The 22,478-nt window shown below is 47.2% G+C and overlaps 1 protein-coding gene across 1 annotated transcript in view; it reads right to left on the minus strand.

Annotated features, from left to right (window-relative positions):
- Positions 1 to 22,478, minus strand: part of LOC109884033 (hippocalcin-like protein 1) — an 82,351-nt gene that overhangs the window by 16,693 nt on the left and 43,180 nt on the right. Inside the window, exon 2 of the mRNA XM_031789085.1 lies at positions 6,211 to 6,381. Within this exon, the coding sequence (XP_031644945.1) occupies positions 6,211 to 6,306 (96 nt within the window). The 5' untranslated portion in view covers positions 6,307 to 6,381. The remainder of the gene's footprint in view (positions 1 to 6,210; positions 6,382 to 22,478) is intronic.

Raw genomic sequence — 22,478 nt, forward strand, 5'->3', positions numbered from 1 at the left:
TGTTAATCCAGGAGGAGGGAAGAGGAAGGAGACAGACAGGGGACACACCCAGCCTGTTAATCCAGGAGGAGACAGACAGGAGACACACCCAGCCTGTTAATCCAGGAGGAGGGAAGAGGAAGGAGACAGACAGGGGACACACCCAGCCTGTTAATCCAGGAGGAGGGAAGAGGAAGGAGACAGACAGGGGACACACCCAGCCTGTTAATCCAGGAGGAGGGAAGAGGAAGGAGACAGACAGGGGACACACCCAGCCTGTTAATCCAGGAGGAGGGAAGAGGAAGGAGACAGACAGGAGACACACCCAGCCTGTTAATCCAGGAGGATGGAAGAGGAAGGAGACAGACAGGGGACACACCCAGCCTGTTAATCCAGGAGAAGGGAAGAGGAAGGAGACAGACAGGGGACACACCCAGCCTGTTAATCCAGGAGGAGGGAAGAGGAAGGAGACAGACAGGAGACACACCCAGCCTGTTAATCTAGGAGAAGGGAAGAGGAAGGAGACAGACAGGGGACACACCCAGCCTGTTAATCCAGGAGGAGGGAAGAGGAAGGAGACAGACAGAGGACACACCCAGCCTGTTAATCCAGGAGGATGGAAGAGGAAGGAGACAGACAGGGGACACACCCAGCCTGTTAATCCAGGAGGATGGAAGAGGAAGGAGACATACAGGGGACAGCGCCATATGCTTGCTGTTATGTTGCTCAGTGCACCATGATACTTCTTCCATCATGAGAACATTTCTGGTCCAAATCTCAGCATGAGGTGACAGGTGACCGATGAACTGCCTCATCAAAAGTGTGTGTGTGTGTGTGTGTGTGTGTGTGTGTGTGTGTGTGTGTGTGTGTGTGTGTGTGTACAGTATACGTGCCCGCATGCATATACAGTACCAGTCAAAAGTTTGGACACACCTACTAATTTAAGGATTTTTCATCATTTTTCACATTTTATACATAGTAGAATAATAGTGAAGACATCAACACTATGAAATAACACTTATGGAATCATGTAGTAACCAACAAAGGGTTAAACAAATCTAAATATATTATATATTTGAGATTCTTCAAAGTAGCCAACCTTTGCCTTGATGACAGCTACTGCATTTAACACTATTGCTACCACCACCTACCACCACCTACCACCACCTACCACCACCTACCACCACCTACCACCACCTACCACCAACTACCACCACCTACCACCACCTACCACCACCTACCACCACCTACCACCACCTACCACCACCTACCACCACCTACCACCAACTACCACCACCTACCACCACCTACCACCACCTACCACCACCTACCACCACCTACCACCACCTACCACCACCTACCACCACCTACCACCACCTACCACCACCACTACTGTTTTTTATAGATTGTTATTTAACCTTTATTTAACCAGGCAAGTCAGTTAAGAACAAATTCTTATTTTCAGTGACGGCCTAGGAACAGTGGATTAACTGGTCTAGGAACAGTGGGTTAACTGCCTGTTCAGGGGCAGAACGACAGATTTTTACCTTGTCAGCTCAGGGATTCGTCCCAGCAACCTTTCAACAACTGGCCCAACGCTCTAACCACTAGGCTACCTGCCGCCCCAATACTACTGTTGTTACTACTACTACTGTTACCACTACTACTACTACTGTTACTACTACTGTTGTTACTACTACTACTGTTACTATTACTGTTACTACTACTACTGTTACTACTACTACTACTACTACTACTACTGTTGTTACTACTACTACTGTTACTATTACTGTTACTACTACTACTACTACTACTACTGTTACTACTACTACTACTGTTACTATTACTGTTACTACTACTACTACTACTACTGTTACTACTACTACTACTGTTACTATTACTGTTACTACTACTACTACTACTACTACTGTTGTTACTACTACGGTTACTATTACTGTTACTACTACTACTACTACTACTACTGTTGTTACTACTACTACTGTTACTATTACAGTTACTACTACTACTACTACTACTGTTACTACTACTACTACTCTTACTATTACTACTGTTGTTACTACTACTACTACTACTACAACTGTTACTATTACTACTACTACTACTGTTACTATTACTGTTACTACTACTACTACTACTACTACTACTACTACTACTACTACTACTACTACTGCTACTACTGTTACTGCTACTACTACTGTTACTGTTACCACTACTACTACTGCTACTGTTACTATTACTGTTACTACTACTACTACTACTACTACTACTACTACTACTACTACTACTACTATTACTGTTACTACTACTACTACTACTGTTACTATTACTGTTACTACTACTACTACTACTACTACTACTACTACTACTACTACTGTTACTATTACTGTTACTACTACTACTACTACTACTACTACTACTACTGTTACTATTACTGTTACTACTACTACTACTACTACTACTACTACTACTACTGCTACTACTGTTACTGCTACTACTACTGTTACTGTTACCACTACTACTACTGCTACTGTTACTATTACTGTTACTACTACTACTACTGTTACTACTACTACTACTGTTACTATTACTGTTACTATTACTGTTACTACTACTACTACTACTACTACTACTACTACTACTACTACTACTACTACTACTACTACTACTGTTACTATTACTGTTACTACTACTACTACTACTACTACTACTACTACTACTACTACTACTACTACTACTACTACTAGTTGCAAGATTGAATGCCCCTGAACAAGGCAGTTAACCCACTAGGCCGTCATTCTAAAATAAGTATTTGTTCTTAACTGACTTGCCTAGTTAAATAAAGATAAAATAAATTTTAAAAAGTACTGGGCTAGCTGCACCACCCTCTGTAGCCCCATGGCAAGGAGCTCAGTCCCAGTGATGTGCTGGTCTGTCCGCACCACCCTCTGTAGCCCCATGGCAAGGAGCTCAGTCCCAGTGATGTGCTGGTCTATCCGCACCACCCTCTGTAGCCCCATGGCAAGGAGCTCAGTCCCAGTGATGTGCTGGTCTATCCGCACCACCCTCTGTAGCCCCATGGCAAGGAGCTCTTTCCTAGAGATGTGCTGGTCTGTCCGCACCACCCTCTGTAGCCCCATGGCAAGGAGCTCAGTCCCAGTGATGTGCTGGTCTGTCCGCACCACCCTCTGTAGCCACATGGCAAGGAGCTCAGTCCCAGTGATGTGCTGGTCTATCCGCACCACCCTCTGTAGCCCCATGGCAAGGAGCTCTTTCCTAGAGATGTGCTGGTCTGTCCGCACCACCCTCTGTAGCCCCATGGCAAGGAGCTCAGTCCCAGTGATGTGCTGGTCTGTCCGCACCACCCTCTGTAGCCCCATGGCAAGGAGCTCAGTCCCAGTGATGTGCTGGTCTATCCGCACCACCCTCTGTATCCCCATGGCAAGGAGCTCAGTCCCAGTGATGTGCTGGTCTGTCCGCACCACCCTCTGTAGCCCCATGGCAAGGAGCTCAGTCCCAGTGATGTGCTGGTCTGTCCGCACCACCCTCTGTAGCCCCATGGCAAGGAGCTCAGTCCCAGTGATGTGCTGGTCTATCCGCACCACCCTCTGTAGCCCCATGGCAAGGAGCTCAGTCCCAGTGATGTGCTGGTCTGTCCGCACCACCCTCTGTAGCCCCATGGCAAGGAGCTCAGTCCCAGTGATGTGCTGGTCTGTCCGCACCACCCTCTGTAGCCACATGGCAAGGAGCTCAGTCCCAGTGATGTGCTGGTCTGTCCGCACCACCCTCTGTAGCCACATGGCAAGGAGCTCAGTCCCAGTGATGTGCTGGTCTATCCGCACCACCCTCTGTAGCTCCATGGCAAGGAGCTCTTTCCTAGAGATGTGCTGGTCTGTCCGCACCACCCTCTGTAGCCCCATGGCAAGGAGCTCAGTCCCAGTGATGTGCTGGTCTATCCGCACCACCCTCTGTAGCCACATGGCAAGGAGCTCAGTCCCAGTGATGTGCTGGTCTATCCGCACCACCCTCTGTAGCCCCATGGCAAGGAGCTCAGTCCCAGTGATGTGCTGGTCTGTCCGCACCACCCTCTGTAGCCCCATGGCAAGGAGCTCAGTCCCAGTGATGTGCTGGTCTGTCCGCACCACCCTCTGTAGCCACATGGCAAGGAGCTCAGTCCCAGTGATGTGCTGGTCTATCCGCACCACCCTCTGTAGCCCCATGGCAAGGAGCTCAGTCCCAGTGATGTGCTGGTCTATCCGCACCACCCTCTGTAGCCCCATGGCAAGGAGCTCAGTCCCAGTGATGTGCTGGTCTATCCGCACCACCCTCTGTAGCCCCATGGCAAGGAGCTCAGTCCCAGTGATGTGCTGGTCTATCCGCACCACCCTCTGTAGCCACATGGCAAGGAGCTCAGTCCCAGTGATGTGCTGGTCTATCCGCACCACCCTCTGTAGCCACATGGCAAGGAGCTCAGTCCCAGTGATGTGCTGGTCTGTCCGCACCACCCTCTGTAGCCACATGGCAAGGAGCTCAGTCCCAGTGATGTGCTGGTCTGTCCGCACCACCCTCTGTAGCCACATGGCAAGGAGCTCAGTCCCAGTGATGTGCTGGTCTGTCCGCACCACCCTCTGTAGCCCCATGGCAAGGAGCTCAGTCCCAGTGATGTGCTGGTCTGTCCGCACCACCCTCTGTAGCCCCATGGCAAGGAGCTCAGTCCCAGTGATGTGCTGGTCTGTCCGCACCACCCTCTGTAGCCCCATGTGATGGAGGGTAGTGGTATTGCTGTACCAAGCAGTGACGCAGCCAGTCAAGATGCTCTCAATGGTACAGCTGTAGAACTTGAGGATTTGAGGGCCCCATGCCAAACCAACACGCATTCTTCACAACCGTGAACAATTTGAAATATTTAGTGATTTGTACACCGAGGAACTTGAAGCTCTCGATCCGCTCCACTGCAGCCCCGTCGATGTAGAGTGCTCATCCCTCCCCCATTTCCTCTAGTCCACGATCAGCTCCTTGGTCTTACTGACGATGAGGGAGAGATTGCTGTTCTGGCACCACACTGTCAGGTCACTGACCTCCTAAACTGCAGGCTGACTCATCGTCAACGGTGACCAGGCCTACCACTGTTGTATCTTCAGCAAACATGATGATGGGGTTGGAGTCGAGGGTGAACAGGAGGGGCAGCATAACCTCTGGTTCTGGAGACCATTTCTCCACGGAGCGAGTCACGGGTACTTCCTATTTGAGCTTCTGCTTGCAAACAGGAAGCAGGCGTACAGAGTCATGATCTGATTTGCCGAATGACAAACGAGAGAGGGAAGGCCTCGTATGCATGCTTCATGGTAGAATGACAGTGGTCATGGATTGTATCACCCCCTAATGGCGAGGGAGACATGTTCATGGAAGTTGGGCATCACGTGTGACGTAGTGATGTGGGATAAACCAGAAAAGCAGCCTCTGGATGTAGGGTTTCCTGCTTGGTTATAGACTCGTACAGTTTGATGAATGCCAGCTGGTTATTTGTCCTGAGGTGAAACGTATACAGCAGTCACAATAACAGCTGAAAAGTCCTTTCCTGAAAAGGCATTTGATCATCAGCTATTCCAAGACGGGTGAACACACTTCTACCGCGCTCGAGTCAGCACACCAGTTGTTGCTGATGAAGAAGCAAACCCCCCCACCCTCGACTTCCGACTCCACTATCCTGTCGGTATCTTATTGCCACGGGGGGTTTCTTATAGCCACGGGGGGGGGGGGGGGGGGGGGGGGGGTATCGTAAATCCACGGGGTGTATCTTATAGCCACGGGGGGGTATCTTATTGCCACGGGGGGGTATCTTATAGCCACAGGGGGCATCTTATAGCCATGGCGGTATCTTCTAGCCATGGGGGTATCTTGTCCGAGAGCCATGTTTCAGAAAAGCAGAGAATATTGCAGTTTCGAGAGTCCCTTTGGATCAGAGGTCATCCATTTTATTATCAAGTGGCTGTACATTAGCCAATAGAATGGAGAGAAGAGGTGGCCGGTCGTTTGTATGAAATGATAGCAGATACATTTAGAGAGAAAAATAAACGGCAACAGAATCACAAAATTCGAAAGTTGGGTCGAAGTTTGCAAAACAACTGCCATCCGGGATAGCAACAACTTATCTGTGTGTGTGTGTGTGTGTGTGTGTGTGTGTGTGTGTGTGTGTGTGTACTGTGTAGTGACCTTGTACCACTCCTGTAGTTCGTGGTCAGAGAACTCCGTGTTCTCTCTCAGGTCCTGAAGCATCTCTGGCCGTAGCTTGCTGTTCTGTTTCCCCATGGCAACGACGCAACACCGTGGCGACACACACTCGGTCTCAGTGGCAACAACACCTACCAGGCCCCTGGTTACAACCTGCCAATCACAGTGAAGAGAGAGTGTGAGTGACCAATCACAGATGACGGAAAGAGAGTGAGTAACCAATCACAGAGTGTGAGTGACCAATCACAGATGACGGAAAGAGAGTGAGTAACCAATCACAGACTAGAGAGAAAAGGTCAGCGACCAATTAAATCAGGAAGCAATCTGAAACCAAATAATAAATGACAGGAAGTGTCTACGGGCTGTAACCATGACAACGGTGGGTCTGCTGTCCAATCAAAAATCATCCCTACAGTGGCTTTCAGAAAGTACTTACACCTCTTGATGTTTTCCACATTTTGTTGGGCAACCATCCTACATTAAAAATGTAAGCTTAAAAAGCTATGGCAAGACTTGAAAATGGCTGTCTAGCAATGATCAACAACCACAGAGCTTGAATAAAACATGTACAAAATAACGTGCACATTTTGTCCAATCCAGGTGCGTAAAGGTCTTACAGATTTACCCAGAAAGACTCACAGTTGTAACCAATGTGGATTCAAACATGTATTGTACTCATAGGGTGTGAATACTTACTTACCTCACATGCAACAGTTCTATATATCTGTTCTCTCCTATTTCACTTATAACCATTTCTTCACCCATTACAGGCATAAAACAATTCACAACCGTTCGATAATCCTGAAGGTCCCTTTAGCCTTTACTATGACGTCAATGAGACAGACTGGGTTCATATGCAACCGAACTGAGAGTTTAATATGAGTCAGCAGAGAGGAAAGGAGCAGAGAGGAGTGGAGCAGAGAGAGAGGAGCAGATAGGAGAAGAGCAGAGAGGAGCAGAGAGGAAAGGAGCAGAGAGGAGAGGAGAGGAGGAGAGGAGCAGAGAGGAGCAGAGAGGAGCAGAGAGGAGAGGAGCAGAGAGGAGAGGAGCAGAGAGGAGATGATTGGAGCAGAGAGGGGAGGAGCGGAGAGGAGAGGAGCAGAGAAGCAGAGAGGAGCAGAGAAGAAGAGAGGAGCAGAGAGGAGAGGAGCAGAGAGGAGAGGAGCAGAGAGGAGAGGAGCAGAGAGGAGAGGAGCAGAGAGGAGAGGAGCAGAGAGGAGAGGTGCAGAGAGGAGAGGAGCAGAGAGGAGCAGAGAGGAGAGGAGCAGAGAGGAGAGGAGCAGAGAGGAGAGGAGCAGAGAGGAGAGGAGCAGAGAGGAGAGGAGCAGAGAGGAGAGGAGCAGAGAGGAGAGGAGCAGAGAGGAGAGGAGGCAGAGAGGAGAGGAGCAGAGAGGAGAGGAGCAGAGAGGAGCAGAGAGGAGAGAGAGAGGAGCAGAGAGGAGAGGAGCAGAGAGGAGAGGAGCAGAGAGGAGAGAGCAGAGAGAGGAGCAGAGCGGAGAGGAGCAGAGAGGAGAGGAGCAGAGAGGAGCAGAGAGGAGAGGAGCAGAGAGGAGAGGAGCAGAGAGGAGAGGAGCAGAGAGGAGAGGAGAAGGAGCAGAGAGGAGAGGAGCAGAGAGGAGAGGAGCAGAGAGGAGAGGAGCAGAGAGGAGAGGAGCAGAGAGGAGCAGAGAGGAGAGGAGCAGAGAGGAGAGGAGCAGAGAGGAGAGAAGCAGAGAGGAGAGGAGCAGAGAGGAGCAGAGAGGAGAGGAGCAGAGAGGAGAGGAGCAGAGAGGAGAGGAGCAGAGAGGAGAGGAGCAGAGAGGAGAGGAGCAGAGAGGAGAGAAGCAGAGAGGAGAGGAGCAGAGAGGAGCAGAGAGGAGAGGAGCAGAGAGGAGAGGAGCAGAGAGGAGAGGAGCAGAGAGGAGCAGAGAGGAGAGGAGCAGAGAGGAGAGGAGCAGAGAGGAGAGGAGCAGAGAGGAGAGAAGCAGAGAGGAGAGAAGCAGAGAGGAGAGGAGCAGAGGAGGAGCAGAGAGGAGAGGAGCAGAGAGGAGAGGAGCAGAGAGGAGAGGAGCAGAGAGGAGCAGAGAGGAGAGGAGCAGAGAGGAGCAGAGAGGAGCAGAGAGGAGAGGAGCAGAGAGGAGAGGAGCAGAGAGGAGAGGAGCAGAGAGGAGAGGAGCAGAGAGGAGCAGAGAGGAGCAGAGAGGAGAGGAGCAGAGAGGAGAGGAGCAGAGAGTAGAGGAGCAGAGAGGAGTGGAGCAGAGAGGAGGAGAGGAGCAGAGAGGAGAGGAGCAGAGAGGAGAGGAGAGGAGAGGAGCAGAGAGGAGAGGAGCAGAGAGGAGAGAGAGCAGAGAGGAGAGGAGCAGAGAGGAGCAGAGAGGAGCAGAGAGGAGCAGAGAGGAGAGGAGCAGAGAGGAGAGGAGCAGAGAGGAGAGGAGCAGAGAGGAGAGGAGCAGAGAGGAGAGGAGCAGAGAGGAGCAGAGAGGAGAGGAGCAGAGAGGAGAGGAGCAGAGAGGAGAGGAGCAGAGAGGAGAGGAGCAGAGAGGAGAGGAGCAGAGAGGAGAGGAGCAGAGAGGAGCAGAGAGGAGAGGAGCAGAGAGGAGAGGAGCAGAGAGGAGCAGAGAGGAGAGGAGCAGAGAGGAGAGGAGCCAGAGAGGAGAGAGCAGAGAGGAGAGGAGCAGAGAGGAGAGGAGCAGAGAGGAGAGGAGCAGAGAGGAGAGGAGCAGAGAGGAGAGGAGCAGAGAGGAGAGGAGCAGAGAGAGAGGAGAGGAGCAGAGAGGAGAGGAGCAGAGAGGAGAGGAGCAGAGAGGAGAGGAGAGGAGCAGAGAGGAGAGGAGCAGAGAGGAGAGGAGCAGAGAGGAGAGGAGAGAGAGAGAGGAGAGGAGCAGAGAGGAGAGGAGGAGGAGCAGGAGAGGAGAGGAGCAGAGAGGAGAGGAGCAGAGAGGAGAGGAGCAGAGAGGAGAGGAGCAGAGAGGAGAGGAGAGGAGCAGGAGAGGAGAGGAGCAGAGAGGAGAGGAGCAGAGAGGAGAGGAGCAGAGAGGAGAGGAGCAGAGAGAGAGGAGCAGCAGGAGGAGAGGAGAGGAGGCAGAGAGGAGAGGAGCAGAGAGAGAGGAGCAGAGAGGAGAGGAGCAGAGAGGAGAGGAGCAGAGAGGAGAGGAGCAGAGAGGAGAGGAGAGGAGCAGAGAGGAGAGGAGCAGAGAGGGAGAGGAGCAGGAGAGGGCAGAGAGGAGAGGTGCAGAGAGGAGAGGAGCGAGAGGAGAGAGCAGAGAGGAGAGGAGAGGAGCAGAGAGGAGAGGAGCAGAGAGGGAGAGGAGCAGAGAGCGAGAGGAGAGGAGAGGAGAGGAGCAGAGGAGGCAGAGAGCAGAGAGGAGAGGAGCAGAGGAGAGGAGCAGAGAGGAGAGGAGCAGGAGAGGAGAGGAGCAGAGAGGAGAGGAGCAGAGAGGAGAGGAGCAGAGAGAGAGAGGGAGAGGAGCAGAGAGGAGAGGAGCAGAGAGGAGAGGAGCAGAGAGGAGAGGAGAGGAAGCAGAGAGGAGAGGGCAGAGAGGAGAGGAGCAGAGAGGAGCCAGAGCAGAGAGGAGAGGAGCAGAGAGGAGAGGAGCAGAGAGGAGAGGAGAGGAGCAGAGAGGAGAGGAGCAGAGAGGAGAGGAGCAGAGAGGAGAGGAGCAGAGAGGCAGAGGAGCAGAGAGGAGAGGAGCAGAGAGGAGCAGAGAGGAGAGGAGCAGAGAGGAGAGGAGCAGAGAGGAGAGGAGCAGAGAGGAGAGGAGCAGAGAGAGAGGAGGAGAGAGCAGAGAGGAGAGAAGCAGAGAGGAGAGAAGCAGAGAGGAGAGGAGAGAGAGGAGCCAGAGAGGAGAGAGCAGAGAGGAGAGGAGCAGAGAGGAGGGAGGAGAGGAGCAGAGAGGAGAGGAGCAGAGAGAGGAGCAGAGAGGAGAGGAGCAGAGAGGAGAGGAGCAGAGAGGAGAGGAGCAGAGAGGAGAGGAGCAGAGAGGAGAGGAGCAGAGAGGAGAGGAGCAGAGAGGAGAGGAGCAGAGAGGAGAGGAGAGAGCAGAGAGGAGAGGAGCAGAGAGGAGAGGAGCAGAGAGGAGAGGAGAGGAGCAGAGAGGAGAGGAGCAGAGAGGAGAGGAGCAGAGAGGAGAGGAGAGGAGCAGAGAGGAGAGGAGCAGAGAGGAGAGGAGCAGAGAGAGAGGAGAGGAGCAGAGAGGAGAGGAGCAGAGAGGAGAGGAGCAGAGAGGAGCAGAGAGGAGAGGAGCAGAGAGGAGAGGGAGGAGCAGAGAGGAGAGGAGCAGAGAGGAGAGGAGCAGAGAGGAGAGGAGCAGAGAGGAGAGGAGCAGAGAGGAGAGGAGCAGAGAGGAGCAGAGAGGACATCCACCCTGTGATAAATAAAAAATACATATGTTTCAGGGATCAATTGGACCCTTTTTCAATTTCCGTCTAAAATGTCAAACCCAAATCTAACTGCCTGTAGCTCAGGACCCAAATCTAACTGCCTGTAGCTCAGGACCCAAATCTAACTGCCTGTAGCTCAGGACCCAAATCTAACTGCCTGTAGCTCAGGACCCAAATCTAACTGCCTGTAGCTCAGGACCCAAATCTAACTGCCTGTAGCCTAGGACGCAAATCCAACTGCCTGTAGCTCAGGACCCAAATCTAACTGCCTGTAGCTCAGGACCTGAAGCAAGGATATGCATATTATTGATACCATTTGAAAAAAACCACTTTGAAGTTTGTGGAAATATGAGATTAATGTAGGAGAATATAACACATTAGATCTGGTAGAAGATAATACAAAGAAAAAAAACGTGTTTAATTTTTTGTTCCATCATCTTTGAAATGCAAGAGAAAGGCCATAATGTATTATTCCAGCCCCGGCACAATTTATATTTTGGCCACTAGATGGCAACAGTGTATCAAATCAAAGTTTGTTTTGTCACGTGCGCCAAATACAACAGGTGATTAAAGTGAAATGCTTACTTACAGGCTCTTACCAATAGTGCAAAAAAGGTATTATGTGAACAATAGGTAAGTAAAGAAATAAAAACAACAGTAAAAGACAGTGAAAAATAACAGTAGAGAGGTTATATACAGTAGAGAGGTTATATACAGTAGAGAGGTTATATACAGTAGAGAGGTTATATACAGTAGAGAGGTTATATACAGGAGAGAGGCTATATACAGTAGAGAGGCTATATACAGTAGAGAGGCTATATACAGTAGAGAGGCTATATACAGTAGAGAGGCTATATACAGTAGTGAGGCTATATACAGTAGAGAGGCTATATAGAGTAGAGAGGCTATACACAGTAGAGAGGCTATATACAGTAGAGAGGCTATACACAGTAGAGAGGCTATATACAGTAGAGAGGCTATATACAGTAGTGAGGCTATATACAGTAGAGAGGCTATATACAGTAGAGAGGCTATATACAGTAGAGAGGCTATATACAGTAGAGAGGTTATATACAGTAGAGAGGCTATATACAGTAGAGAGGCTATATACAGTAGAGAGGCTATATACAGTAGTGAGGCTATATACAGTAGAGAGGCTATATAGAGTAGAGAGGCTATACACAGTAGAGAGGCTATATACAGTAGAGAGGCTATATACAGTAGAGAGGCTATATACAGTAGAGAGGCTATATACAGTAGAGAGGCTATATACAGTAGAGAGGTTATATACAGTAGAGAGGCTATATACAGTAGTGAGGCTATATACAGTAGAGAGGCTATATACAGTAGAGAGGCTATATACAGTAGAGAGGCTATATACAGTAGAGAGGCTATATACAGTAGAGAGGTTATATACAGTAGAGAGGCTATATACAGTAGAGAGGCTATATACAGTAGTGAGGCTATATACAGTAGAGAGGCTATATAGAGTAGAGAGGCTATACACAGTAGAGAGGCTATATACAGTAGAGAGGCTATACACAGTAGAGAGGCTATATACAGTAGAGAGGCTATATACAGTAGAGAGGTATATACAGTAGAGAGGCTATATACAGTAGTGAGGCTATATACAGTAGAGAGGTTATATACAGTAGAGAGGTTATATACAGTAGAGAGGTTATATACAGGAGAGAGGCTATATACAGTAGAGAGGCTATATACAGTAGAGAGGCTATATACAGTAGAGAGGCTATATACAGTAGAGAGGCTATATACAGTAGTGAGGCTATATACAGTAGAGAGGCTATATAGAGTAGAGAGGCTATACACAGTAGAGAGGCTATATACAGTAGAGAGGCTATACACAGTAGAGAGGCTATATACAGTAGAGAGGCTATATACAGTAGTGAGGCTATATACAGTAGAGAGGCTATATACAGTAGAGAGGCTATATACAGTAGAGAGGCTATATACAGTAGAGAGGTTATATACAGTAGAGAGGCTATATACAGTAGAGAGGCTATATACAGTAGAGAGGCTATATACAGTAGTGAGGCTATATACAGTAGAGAGGCTATATAGAGTAGAGAGGCTATACACAGTAGAGAGGCTATATACAGTAGAGAGGCTATACACAGTAGAGAGGCTATATACAGTAGAGAGGCTATATACAGTAGAGAGGCTATATACAGTAGAGAGGCTATATACAGTAGAGAGGTTATATACAGTAGAGAGGCTATATACAGTAGTGAGGCTATATACAGTAGAGAGGCTATATACAGTAGAGAGGCTATATACAGTAGAGAGGCTATATACAGTAGAGAGGTTATATACAGTAGAGAGGCTATATACAGTAGAGAGGCTATATACAGTAGTGAGGCTATATACAGTAGAGAGGCTATATAGAGTAGAGAGGCTATACACAGTAGAGAGGCTATATACAGTAGAGAGGCTATACACAGTAGAGAGGCTATATACAGTAGAGAGGCTATATACAGTAGTGAGGCTATATACAGTAGAGAGGCTATATACAGTAGAGAGGCTATATACAGTAGAGAGGCTATATACAGTAGTGAGGCTATATACAGTAGAGAGGCTATATACAGTAGAGAGGCTATATACAGTAGAGAGGCTATATACAGTAGAGAGGTTATATACAGTAGAGAGGCTATATACAGTAGAGAGGCTATATACAGTAGAGAGGCTATATACAGTAGTGAGGCTATATACAGTAGAGAGGCTATATAGAGTAGAGAGGCTATACACAGTAGAGAGGCTATATACAGTAGAGAGGCTATACACAGTAGAGAGGCTATATACAGTAGAGAGGCTATATACAGTAGAGAGGCTATATACAGTAGAGAGGCTATATACAGTAGAGAGGTTATATACAGTAGAGAGGCTATATACAGTAGTGAGGCTATATACAGTAGAGAGGCTATATAGAGTAGAGAGGCTATACACAGTAGAGAGGCTATATACAGTAGAGAGGCTATACACAGTAGAGAGGCTATATACAGTAGAGAGGCTATATACAGTAGTGAGGCTATATACAGTAGAGAGGCTATATACAGTAGAGAGGCTATATATAGTAGAGAGGCTATATACAGTAGAGAGGCTATATACAGTAGAGAGGTTATATACAGTAGAGAGGCTATATACAGTAGAGAGGCTATATACAGTAGAGAGGCTATATACAGTAGAGAGGCTATATACAGTAGTGAGGCTATATACAGTAGAGAGGCTATATAGAGTAGAGAGGCTATACACAGTAGAGAGGCTATATACAGTAGAGAGGCTATACACAGTAGAGAGGCTATATACAGTAGAGAGGCTATATACAGTAGAGAGGCTATATACAGTAGAGAGGCTATATACAGTAGAGAGGCTATATACAGTAGAGAGGTTATATACAGTAGAGAGGCTATATACAGTAGAGAGGCTATATACAGTAGAGAGGTTATATACAGTAGAGAGGCTATATACAGTAGAGGCTATATACATTAGAGAGGCTATATACAGTAGAGAGGCTATATACAGTAGAGAGGCTATATACAGTAGAGAGGTTATATACAGTAGAGAGGTTATATACAGTAGAGAGGCTATATACAGTAGAGAGGCTATATACAGTAGAGAGGCTATATACATTAGAGAGGCTATATACAGTAGAGAGGCTATATACAGTAGAGAGGCTATATACAATAGAGAGGCTACACACAGACCAGTTATTCAGGCTGATTGAGGTAGTGTGTACATGTAGATATGGTTAAAGTGACTATGTATTTGCGTAGTCAGGTGCAGGAGTGCAGGAAATCGTGAGCACACTTTATTTCGGCAGGAGAGAATATACAGACGGACACAGCTGCGTCCAAAAACCTCCAGCCAACAAAATGTATAACGCGCAAAATAGTCACAACACATCAAATGGATACAAATCAGGCCTCGTGAATAAAAAAAAAGACGTGATAAACGCACACAAGCCTAGTGCGTTCAAAACGCGTAGCACACAAACAATCTTCCACAAAGACATGAGAGGGAACAGCGGAATAAATACATGTAGAATGATTGGGGAATGAAACTCAGGTGTGCAAGGAACAAGACAAGACAAATCGATACCTGAAAAATGGAGCGGCGATGGATAGAGCCGGTGACGTCGACCGCGGAACGCAGCCCGAACAAGGAGAGGAGCCGAATTCGGCGGAAGTCGTGACATACATTTATGATAAACAGAGAGTAGCAGTAGCGTAAAAGGGGGGTTGGTGGGTGGCGGGACACAATGCAGATAGCCCGGTTAACCAATGCACTGGTTGGTCAGGCCAACTGAGTTAGTATGTACATAGTTAAAGTGACTATGCATACACAGTGGGGAGAACAAGTATTTGATACACTGCCGATTTTGCAGGTTTTCCTACTTCCAAAGCATGTAGAGGTCTGTCATTTTTTATCATACGTACACTTCAACTGTGAGAGACGGAATCTAAAACAAAAATCCTTATTTTCCACCATAATTTGCAAATAAATTAATTAAAAATCCTACAATGTGATTCTGCGATTGATTTGCACTTTTCGCACCAAAGTACGTTCATCTCTAGGAGACAAAACGCGTCTCCTTCCTGAGCGGTATGATGCTGCGTGGGCCCATGGTGTTTATACTTGTGTACTATTGTTTGTACAGATGAAAGTGGTACCTTCAGGCATTTGGAAATTGTTCCCAAGAATGAACCAGACTTGTGGAGGTCAACATTTTTTTTCCAAGGTCTTGGCTGATTTGGCTGATTTTCCCATGATGTCAAGAAAAGAGGCACTGAGTTGGAAGGTAGACCTTGAAATACATCCACAGTTACATCTCCAATTGACTCAAATTATGTAAATTAGCCTATCAGAAGCTTCTAAAGCCATGACATCATTTCTGGAATTTTCCAAGCTGTTTAAAGGCACAGTCAACTTAGTGTATGTAAACTTCTGACCCACTGGAATTGTGATACAGTGAATTATAAGTGAAATAATCTGTCCGTAAACAATTGTTGGAAAAATGCCAAAACTATTGTTTGTTAACAAGAAAATTGTGGAGTGGTTGAAAAACGAGTTTTAATGACTCCAGCCTAATTGTATGTAAACTTCCGACTTCAGAGAGAGAGGCCCTTCAGAGAGAGAGAGAGAGAGAGAGAGAGAGAGAGAGAGGCCCTTGAGAGAGAGGTCCTTCAGAGTGTTTGTGAGAGAGAGAGAGACCCTTCAGAGAGAGAGAGAGGCTCTTCAGAGAGAGAGGCCATTGAGAGAAAGGCCCTTGAGAGATAAAGGCCCTTGAGAGAGTGAGAGAGGCCCTTTAGAGTGAGAGAAAGGGAGAGGCCCTTCAGAGTGAGAGGCTCATCAGAGAGAGAGAGAGAGGCCCTTCTGAGAGAGAGAGGTCATTCAGAGAGAGAGAGAGGCCGAGGGGAGTGTTTGGAGAACACACACACACACGAACTGGAGAAAATCAGTACCTGCAGTAATTAATAACCCTGCCTACTTTGTGTCGGCAAGCAACCCGCAGCCACACTGTGTGTGTGTGTGTGTGTGTGTGTGTGTGTGTGTGTGTGTGTGTGTGTGTGTGTGTGTGTGTGTGTGTGTGTATTTGAGTGTGTGTATGAGTGCAAGTGTACGTATCTTCAGGATTCAAAGCGGTGTGTGTGGGGAGGAATGGACTGTTGAATAATGATTTGATCATTCACTATATTCATCCCAGGTTTTCCATAATCAAAACGAAGTGATGGTCTTGGTGTGTTAAAAATGAGATTGCCATTTTCTTTCAGTTCATAAATCACAACCAAAGCATCGCAATGAGCATTACAATAAGAACATAAATCAACCATCACAGAACCTGTCACGTTCGTTAGAATGAGGAGACCAAGGTGCAGCGTGGTAGGCCAACATCTTACTTTATTTAAAAATGAACACCGAAAAACAACAAAATACAAAACCCGAACGTGACGTTCTGCAGGCTACACAGCACCTATACAGAATCAAGATCCCACAAACTACGGTAGGTAAAAGGCTGCCTAAGTTTCATCCCCAATCAGAGACAACGATAGACACCTGCCTCTGATTGGGAACTGTTGATTGGGAACCCTACCAGGCCAAACAAAGAAATAGGAAATCTAGAATGCCCACCCAAATCACACCAAATAGAGAAATAAAAAGGCTCTCTAAGGTCAGCGAAAGAACCATCATAGAACCAACCAAATCAATCAGATTTATTTCATGAATCCTATTTTTTTTTTTTTTACATCAGCAATTGTCACAAAGTGCTTTTACAGAGACCCAGCCTAAAACCTCCGATAGCAAGCAATGCAAATAGGAACTAGACTCCAAGGTGTGGAACCAGGCTATCCAAAACATGGGTTTAGTGAAAACTACTTGCCTGCATGTCATGTTGATACCAAAGGCTCTAATATCATTCTAAGAATCCCAAAAGAGATTTGTTATCATTCTAAGAATCCTAAAATAGATGTGTTATCATTCTAAGAATCCTAAAAGAGATTTGTTATCATTCTAAGAATCCTAAAAGAGATTTGTTATCATTCTAAGAATCCTAAAAGAGATGTGTTATCATTCTAAGAATCCTAAAAGAGATTTGTTATCATTCTAAGAATCCTAAAATAGATTTGTTATCATTCTAAGAATCCTAAAAGAGATTTGTTATCATTCTAAGAATCCTAAAAGAGATTTGTTATCATGGAACACTTGGTGACATCTTGGAGGATATTTTGCCGAACTGAATATTTATCGTTTGTGTTTGGAGCTGGAACTATGGATTTAGGATGAAGACCAGGGTTTAGGCCTGGTAGATAGAGAGACCTAAATGCCAAAACCTGACACCCTCAGCACACAGGGTGACGAAGACCAGGGTTTAGGCCTGGTAGATAGAGAGATCGAGAGACCTAATTGCCAAAACCTGACACCCTCAGCACACAGGGGGACAAACACCTGCCTGCAGGTGACAGCGTTCCCTCCCCCATGTGACCCCCAAGGCACAACTTTGACAACATAACCAATAAAATCAGGTCACAATTCCTGCAACTCTGTTGCATGCTGAGTATGTACATAGTCAATTGTAGGCTTCGAGGGGACTCCTACGATAGGTACACCTATAGCTCATCTCTTGGCAGTAGTACTGTAGACTACTACTGTAGACTACTTTATCACTGACCTCAACCCAGAGTCTCTCAGAGCGTTCACAGTCAGCCCACTGACACCCCTATCAGATCACAGCAAAAGAAAATGACAACAATGACAAATGGTTTGATGAAGAATGCAAAAAGCTAAGAAAGAAATTGAGAAACCTGTCCAACCAGAAACATAGAGACCCAGAAAACCTGAGTCTATGCCTGCACTGTGGTGAAGCACTAAAACAATACAGAAATACACTACGGAAAAAGATGGAACAGCACGTCAGAAATCAGCTCAATGTAATTGAAGAATCCGTAGAATCTACCCACTTCTGGGGAAAGTGGAAAACACTAAACAAACAACAACACGAAGAGTTATCGATCCAAAACGGATCGTGGCTCTATAACAAACAGCAAAAAACACATATATGATAAAATACAATATACGTGATAAAATACAATATACGTGATAAAATACAATATACGTGATAAAATACAATATACGTGATAAAATACAATATACGTGATAAAATACAATATACGTGATAAAATACAAATCTTAGAATCAACTATTAAAGACTTCAATTACATTGAATGGCCTACAGGACAAAATACAAACAGACCAACCCAAAAAGGCCTGTGTGGTTGATGGTATCCTCAATAAAATGATGAAATATACAGACCACAAATTACAATTGGCTGTAGTTACTAATCTTAGAATCAACTATTAACAAAGACCCCACTGGATTCTACAATTACATTGTGTCACGCCCTGGCCACAGAGAGGCTTTGTATTCTCTATTTTGGTTAGGCCAGGGTGTGACTAGGGTGGGCATTCTATGTCGTCTTTTCTATGTTTGTATTTCTATGTCTTGGCCTGGTATGGTTCTCAATCAGAGGCAGCTGTCTATCGTTGTCTCTGATTGAGAACAATATTTAGGTACCCTTTTCTCCCACCTGTTTTGTGGGAAGTTAACTTTGTCTTTGTTCAGGGCACATAGCCCAAAGCGTCACGGTGTGGTGTGGTGTGGTGTGGTGTGGTGTGGTGTGGTTTGGTTTGGTTCTTTGTTTTGTCGGTGTCATTTTCAATAAAGAGAGAACATACGCTTACCACGCTGCACCTTGGTCCTGTCCTTCAGCCAGACACATTGAATGAACAAGTCAAAATACAAACCCTCCAACCCAAAAAAGGCCTGTGGTGTGGATGGTATCCTCAAGGAAATGATAGAATATACAGACCACAAATTGCAATTGGCTATACTAAAACTCTTTAACATCATCCTTAGCTCTGGCATCTTCCCCAATATTTGGAACCAAGGACTGATCACCCCAAATCACAAAAGTGGAGACAAATTTGACCCCAATAACTACTGTGCGATATGCGTCAACAGTAACCTTGGGAAAATCCTCTGCATTATCATTAACAACAGACTCTTACATTTCCTCAATGAAATGTACTTAGCAAATGCCAAATTGTCTTTTTACCAAATTTACGTAAAACAGACCACGTATTCACCCTGCACAGCCTAATTGACAAACAAGTCAACCAAAACAAAGGCAAAGTCTTCTCATGTATGTTGATTTTCAAAAACCTTTTTGATTAACTCTCATATCTATTGGGTGAAATACCACAGTGTGCCATCACAGCAGCAAGATTTGTGACCTGTTGCCACAAGAAAAGGGCAACCAGTGAAGAACAAACACCATTGTAAATACAACCCATATTTATGTTTATTAATCTTCCCTTTTGTACACTAACTATTTGCACATTTGAAATGTCTTTATTCTTTTTTTGAACATTCATGAATGTAATGTTTTCTGTTAATTTGTATTGTTTATTTCACTTTTGTTTATTATCTAGTTTACTTGCTTTGGCAACATTAACATATGTTTACCATGCCAATAAAACCCATAAATTGAACTGATTTGAATTGAGAGAGAGAGAATTGAGAGAGAGAGAATTGAGAGAGAGAGAATTGAGAGAGAGAGAATTGAGAGAGAGAGAGAGAATTGAGAGAGAATTGAGAGAGAGAGAATTAAGAGAGAATTGAGAGAGAGAGAATTAAGAGAGAGAGAGAGAATTGAGATAGAGAATTGAGAGAGAGAGAATTAAGAGAGAGAGAGAATTGAGAGAGAATTGAGAGAGAGAGAATTAAGAGAGAGAGAGAGAGAATTGAGAGAGAGAGAGAGAATTGAGAGACCAACGCTGAATCAAATCCACTGTCAATCAGCTCTTTCCCTCACAGCATTATAGTGTATCATGAAAACTACAAGACTCCCTGCTGCATCACTAGAGAGAGAAAGGATAGAAGAGATGATAGAGAGGATAGAAGGGCAGGCTGGTTGTGTTATCAAAGGTATGATTTCATCCACGTTATTTTGTCATTAGGCTAGAGAGGGGTACAGGATGGAGACAGAGAGACGGAGGACAGGATGGAGACAGAGAGACGGGGACAGGAGGGAGACAGAGAGAAGGGGGATAGGAGAAAGACAGAGAGACGGGGGACAGGATGGAGACAGAGAGACGGGGGACAGGATGGAGACAGAGAGACGGGAGACAGAGAGATGGGGGACAGGAGAAAGACAGAGAGACGGGGGACAGGATGGAGACAGAGAGACGGGGGACAGGATGGAGACAGAGAGACGGGGGACAGGAGGGAGACAGAGAGACGGAGGATAGGAGGGAGACAAAGAGACAGGGATAGGAGAAAGACAGAGAGATGGGGGATAGGAGAAAGACAGAGAGACGGGGGACAGGATGGAGACAGAGAGACGGGGGACAGGATGGGGACAGAGAGACGGGGGATAGGAGAAAGACAGAGAGACGGGGGACAGGATGGAGACAGAGAGACGGGGATAGGATGGAGACAGAGAGACGGGGATAGGATGGAGACAGAGAGACGGGGGATAGGATGGAGACAGAGAGACGGGGGAGACAGAGAGACGGGGGAGACAGAGAGACGGAGATAGGATGGAGATAGAGAGACGGGGGAGACAGACACGGGGGATAGGATGGAGACAGAGAGACGGGGGATAGGATGGAGACAGAGACGGGGGAGAGAGAGAGACGGGGGACAGGATGGAGACAGAGAGACGGGGACAGGATGGAGACAGAGAGACGGAGGACAGAATGAGACAGAGAGACTGGGACAGGATGGAGACAGAGACGGGGGAGAGAGAGAGACAGGGGAGAGAGAGAGACGGGGGAGACGGAGAGACGGGGGAGAGAGAGAGACGGGGGATAGGAATGGAGACAGAGAGACGGGGGAGAGAGAGAGACGGGGGAGACAGAGAGATGGGGGACAGGATGGAGACAGAGACGGGGGAGACAGAGAGACGGGGGATAGGATGGAGACAGAGAGACGGGGGAGAGAGAGAGACGGGGGAGACAGAGAGACGGGGGACAGGATGGAGACAGAGACAGGGGAGACAGAGAGACGGGGGACAGGATGGAGACAGAGAGACGGGGGACAGGATGGAGACAGAGACGGGGGAGAGAGAGAGATGGGGGAGAGAGAAAGACGGGGGAGACAGAGAGACGGGGGATATGATGGAGACAGAGAGACGGGGGAGAGAGAGAGACGGGGGAGACAGAGCGATGGGGGATAGGATGGAGACAGAGAGACGGGGGAGACAGAGAGACAGGGGAGACAGAGAGACGGGGGATAGGATGGAGACAGAGAGACGGGGGAGACAGAGAGACGGGGGATAGAATGGAGACAGAGAGACGGGGGATAGGATGTAGACAGAGAGACGGGGGAGACAGAGAGACGGGGGAGACAGAGTGACGGGGGATAGGATGGAGACAGAGAGACGGAGGAGACAGAGAGACGGGGGAGACAGAGTGACGGGGGATAGGATGGAGACAGAGTGACGGGGGATAGGATGGAGACAGAGAGACGGGGGAGAGAGAGAGACGGGGATAGGATGGAGACAGAGAGACGAGGGAGACAGAGAGACGGGGGAGACAGAGAGACGGGGATAGGATGGAGACAGAGAGACGAGGGAGACAGAGAGACGGGGGAGACAGAGAGACGGAGGACAGAATGGAGACAGAGAGACGGGGGAGACAGAGAGACGGGGATAGGATGGAGACAGAGAGACGGGGAGACAGAGAGACGGGGGATAGGATGGAGACAGAGAGACGGGAGACAGGAGGGAGACAGAGAGACGGGGAGACAGAGAGACGGGGGATAGGATGGAGACAGAGAGACGGGGGACAGGAGGGAGACAGAGAGACAGGGATAGCATCTCCTTAGCTATCATACTATATAATTCCACTGATTTCAAAACTCGGTCCTCCAGAAAGTGGAGAGCAAAACTTATGCAGTTTTACTACGCGATATCGTATTTTTTTTAAAGCAGAATTAAAAAGGATTACCAACACATACTGACCAGCTCAAATAGACAGAAGCGTGCTATATGGCAGACCAATCCAAACTCTGCTCTCTGCATGTCCAGCCCACTCATTATCTCAGCCAATCATGCCTAGCGTAATTTAACAATTTTATTCGTATTTACAGATTTCATACAAGTTTGTTATTGTGGCACATGAAAGTTCACATGTTCCAGACAGAGAGACGGGGAATAGGATGGTTCCAGAAGGCATTCCAGACAGTAGTGACGCAGTGACGCAGTGACGTGTGACGTAGTGACGTAGTGACGTAGTGACGTGTGACGTAGTGACGTAGTGACGTGTGACGTGTGACGTAGTGACGTAGTGATATGTGACGTAGTGATGTAGTG

The sequence above is a fragment of the Oncorhynchus kisutch genome, linkage group LG14 (assembly GCF_002021735.2).
Source record: "Oncorhynchus kisutch isolate 150728-3 linkage group LG14, Okis_V2, whole genome shotgun sequence".
Taxonomy (NCBI): Eukaryota; Metazoa; Chordata; class Actinopteri; order Salmoniformes; family Salmonidae; genus Oncorhynchus; species Oncorhynchus kisutch.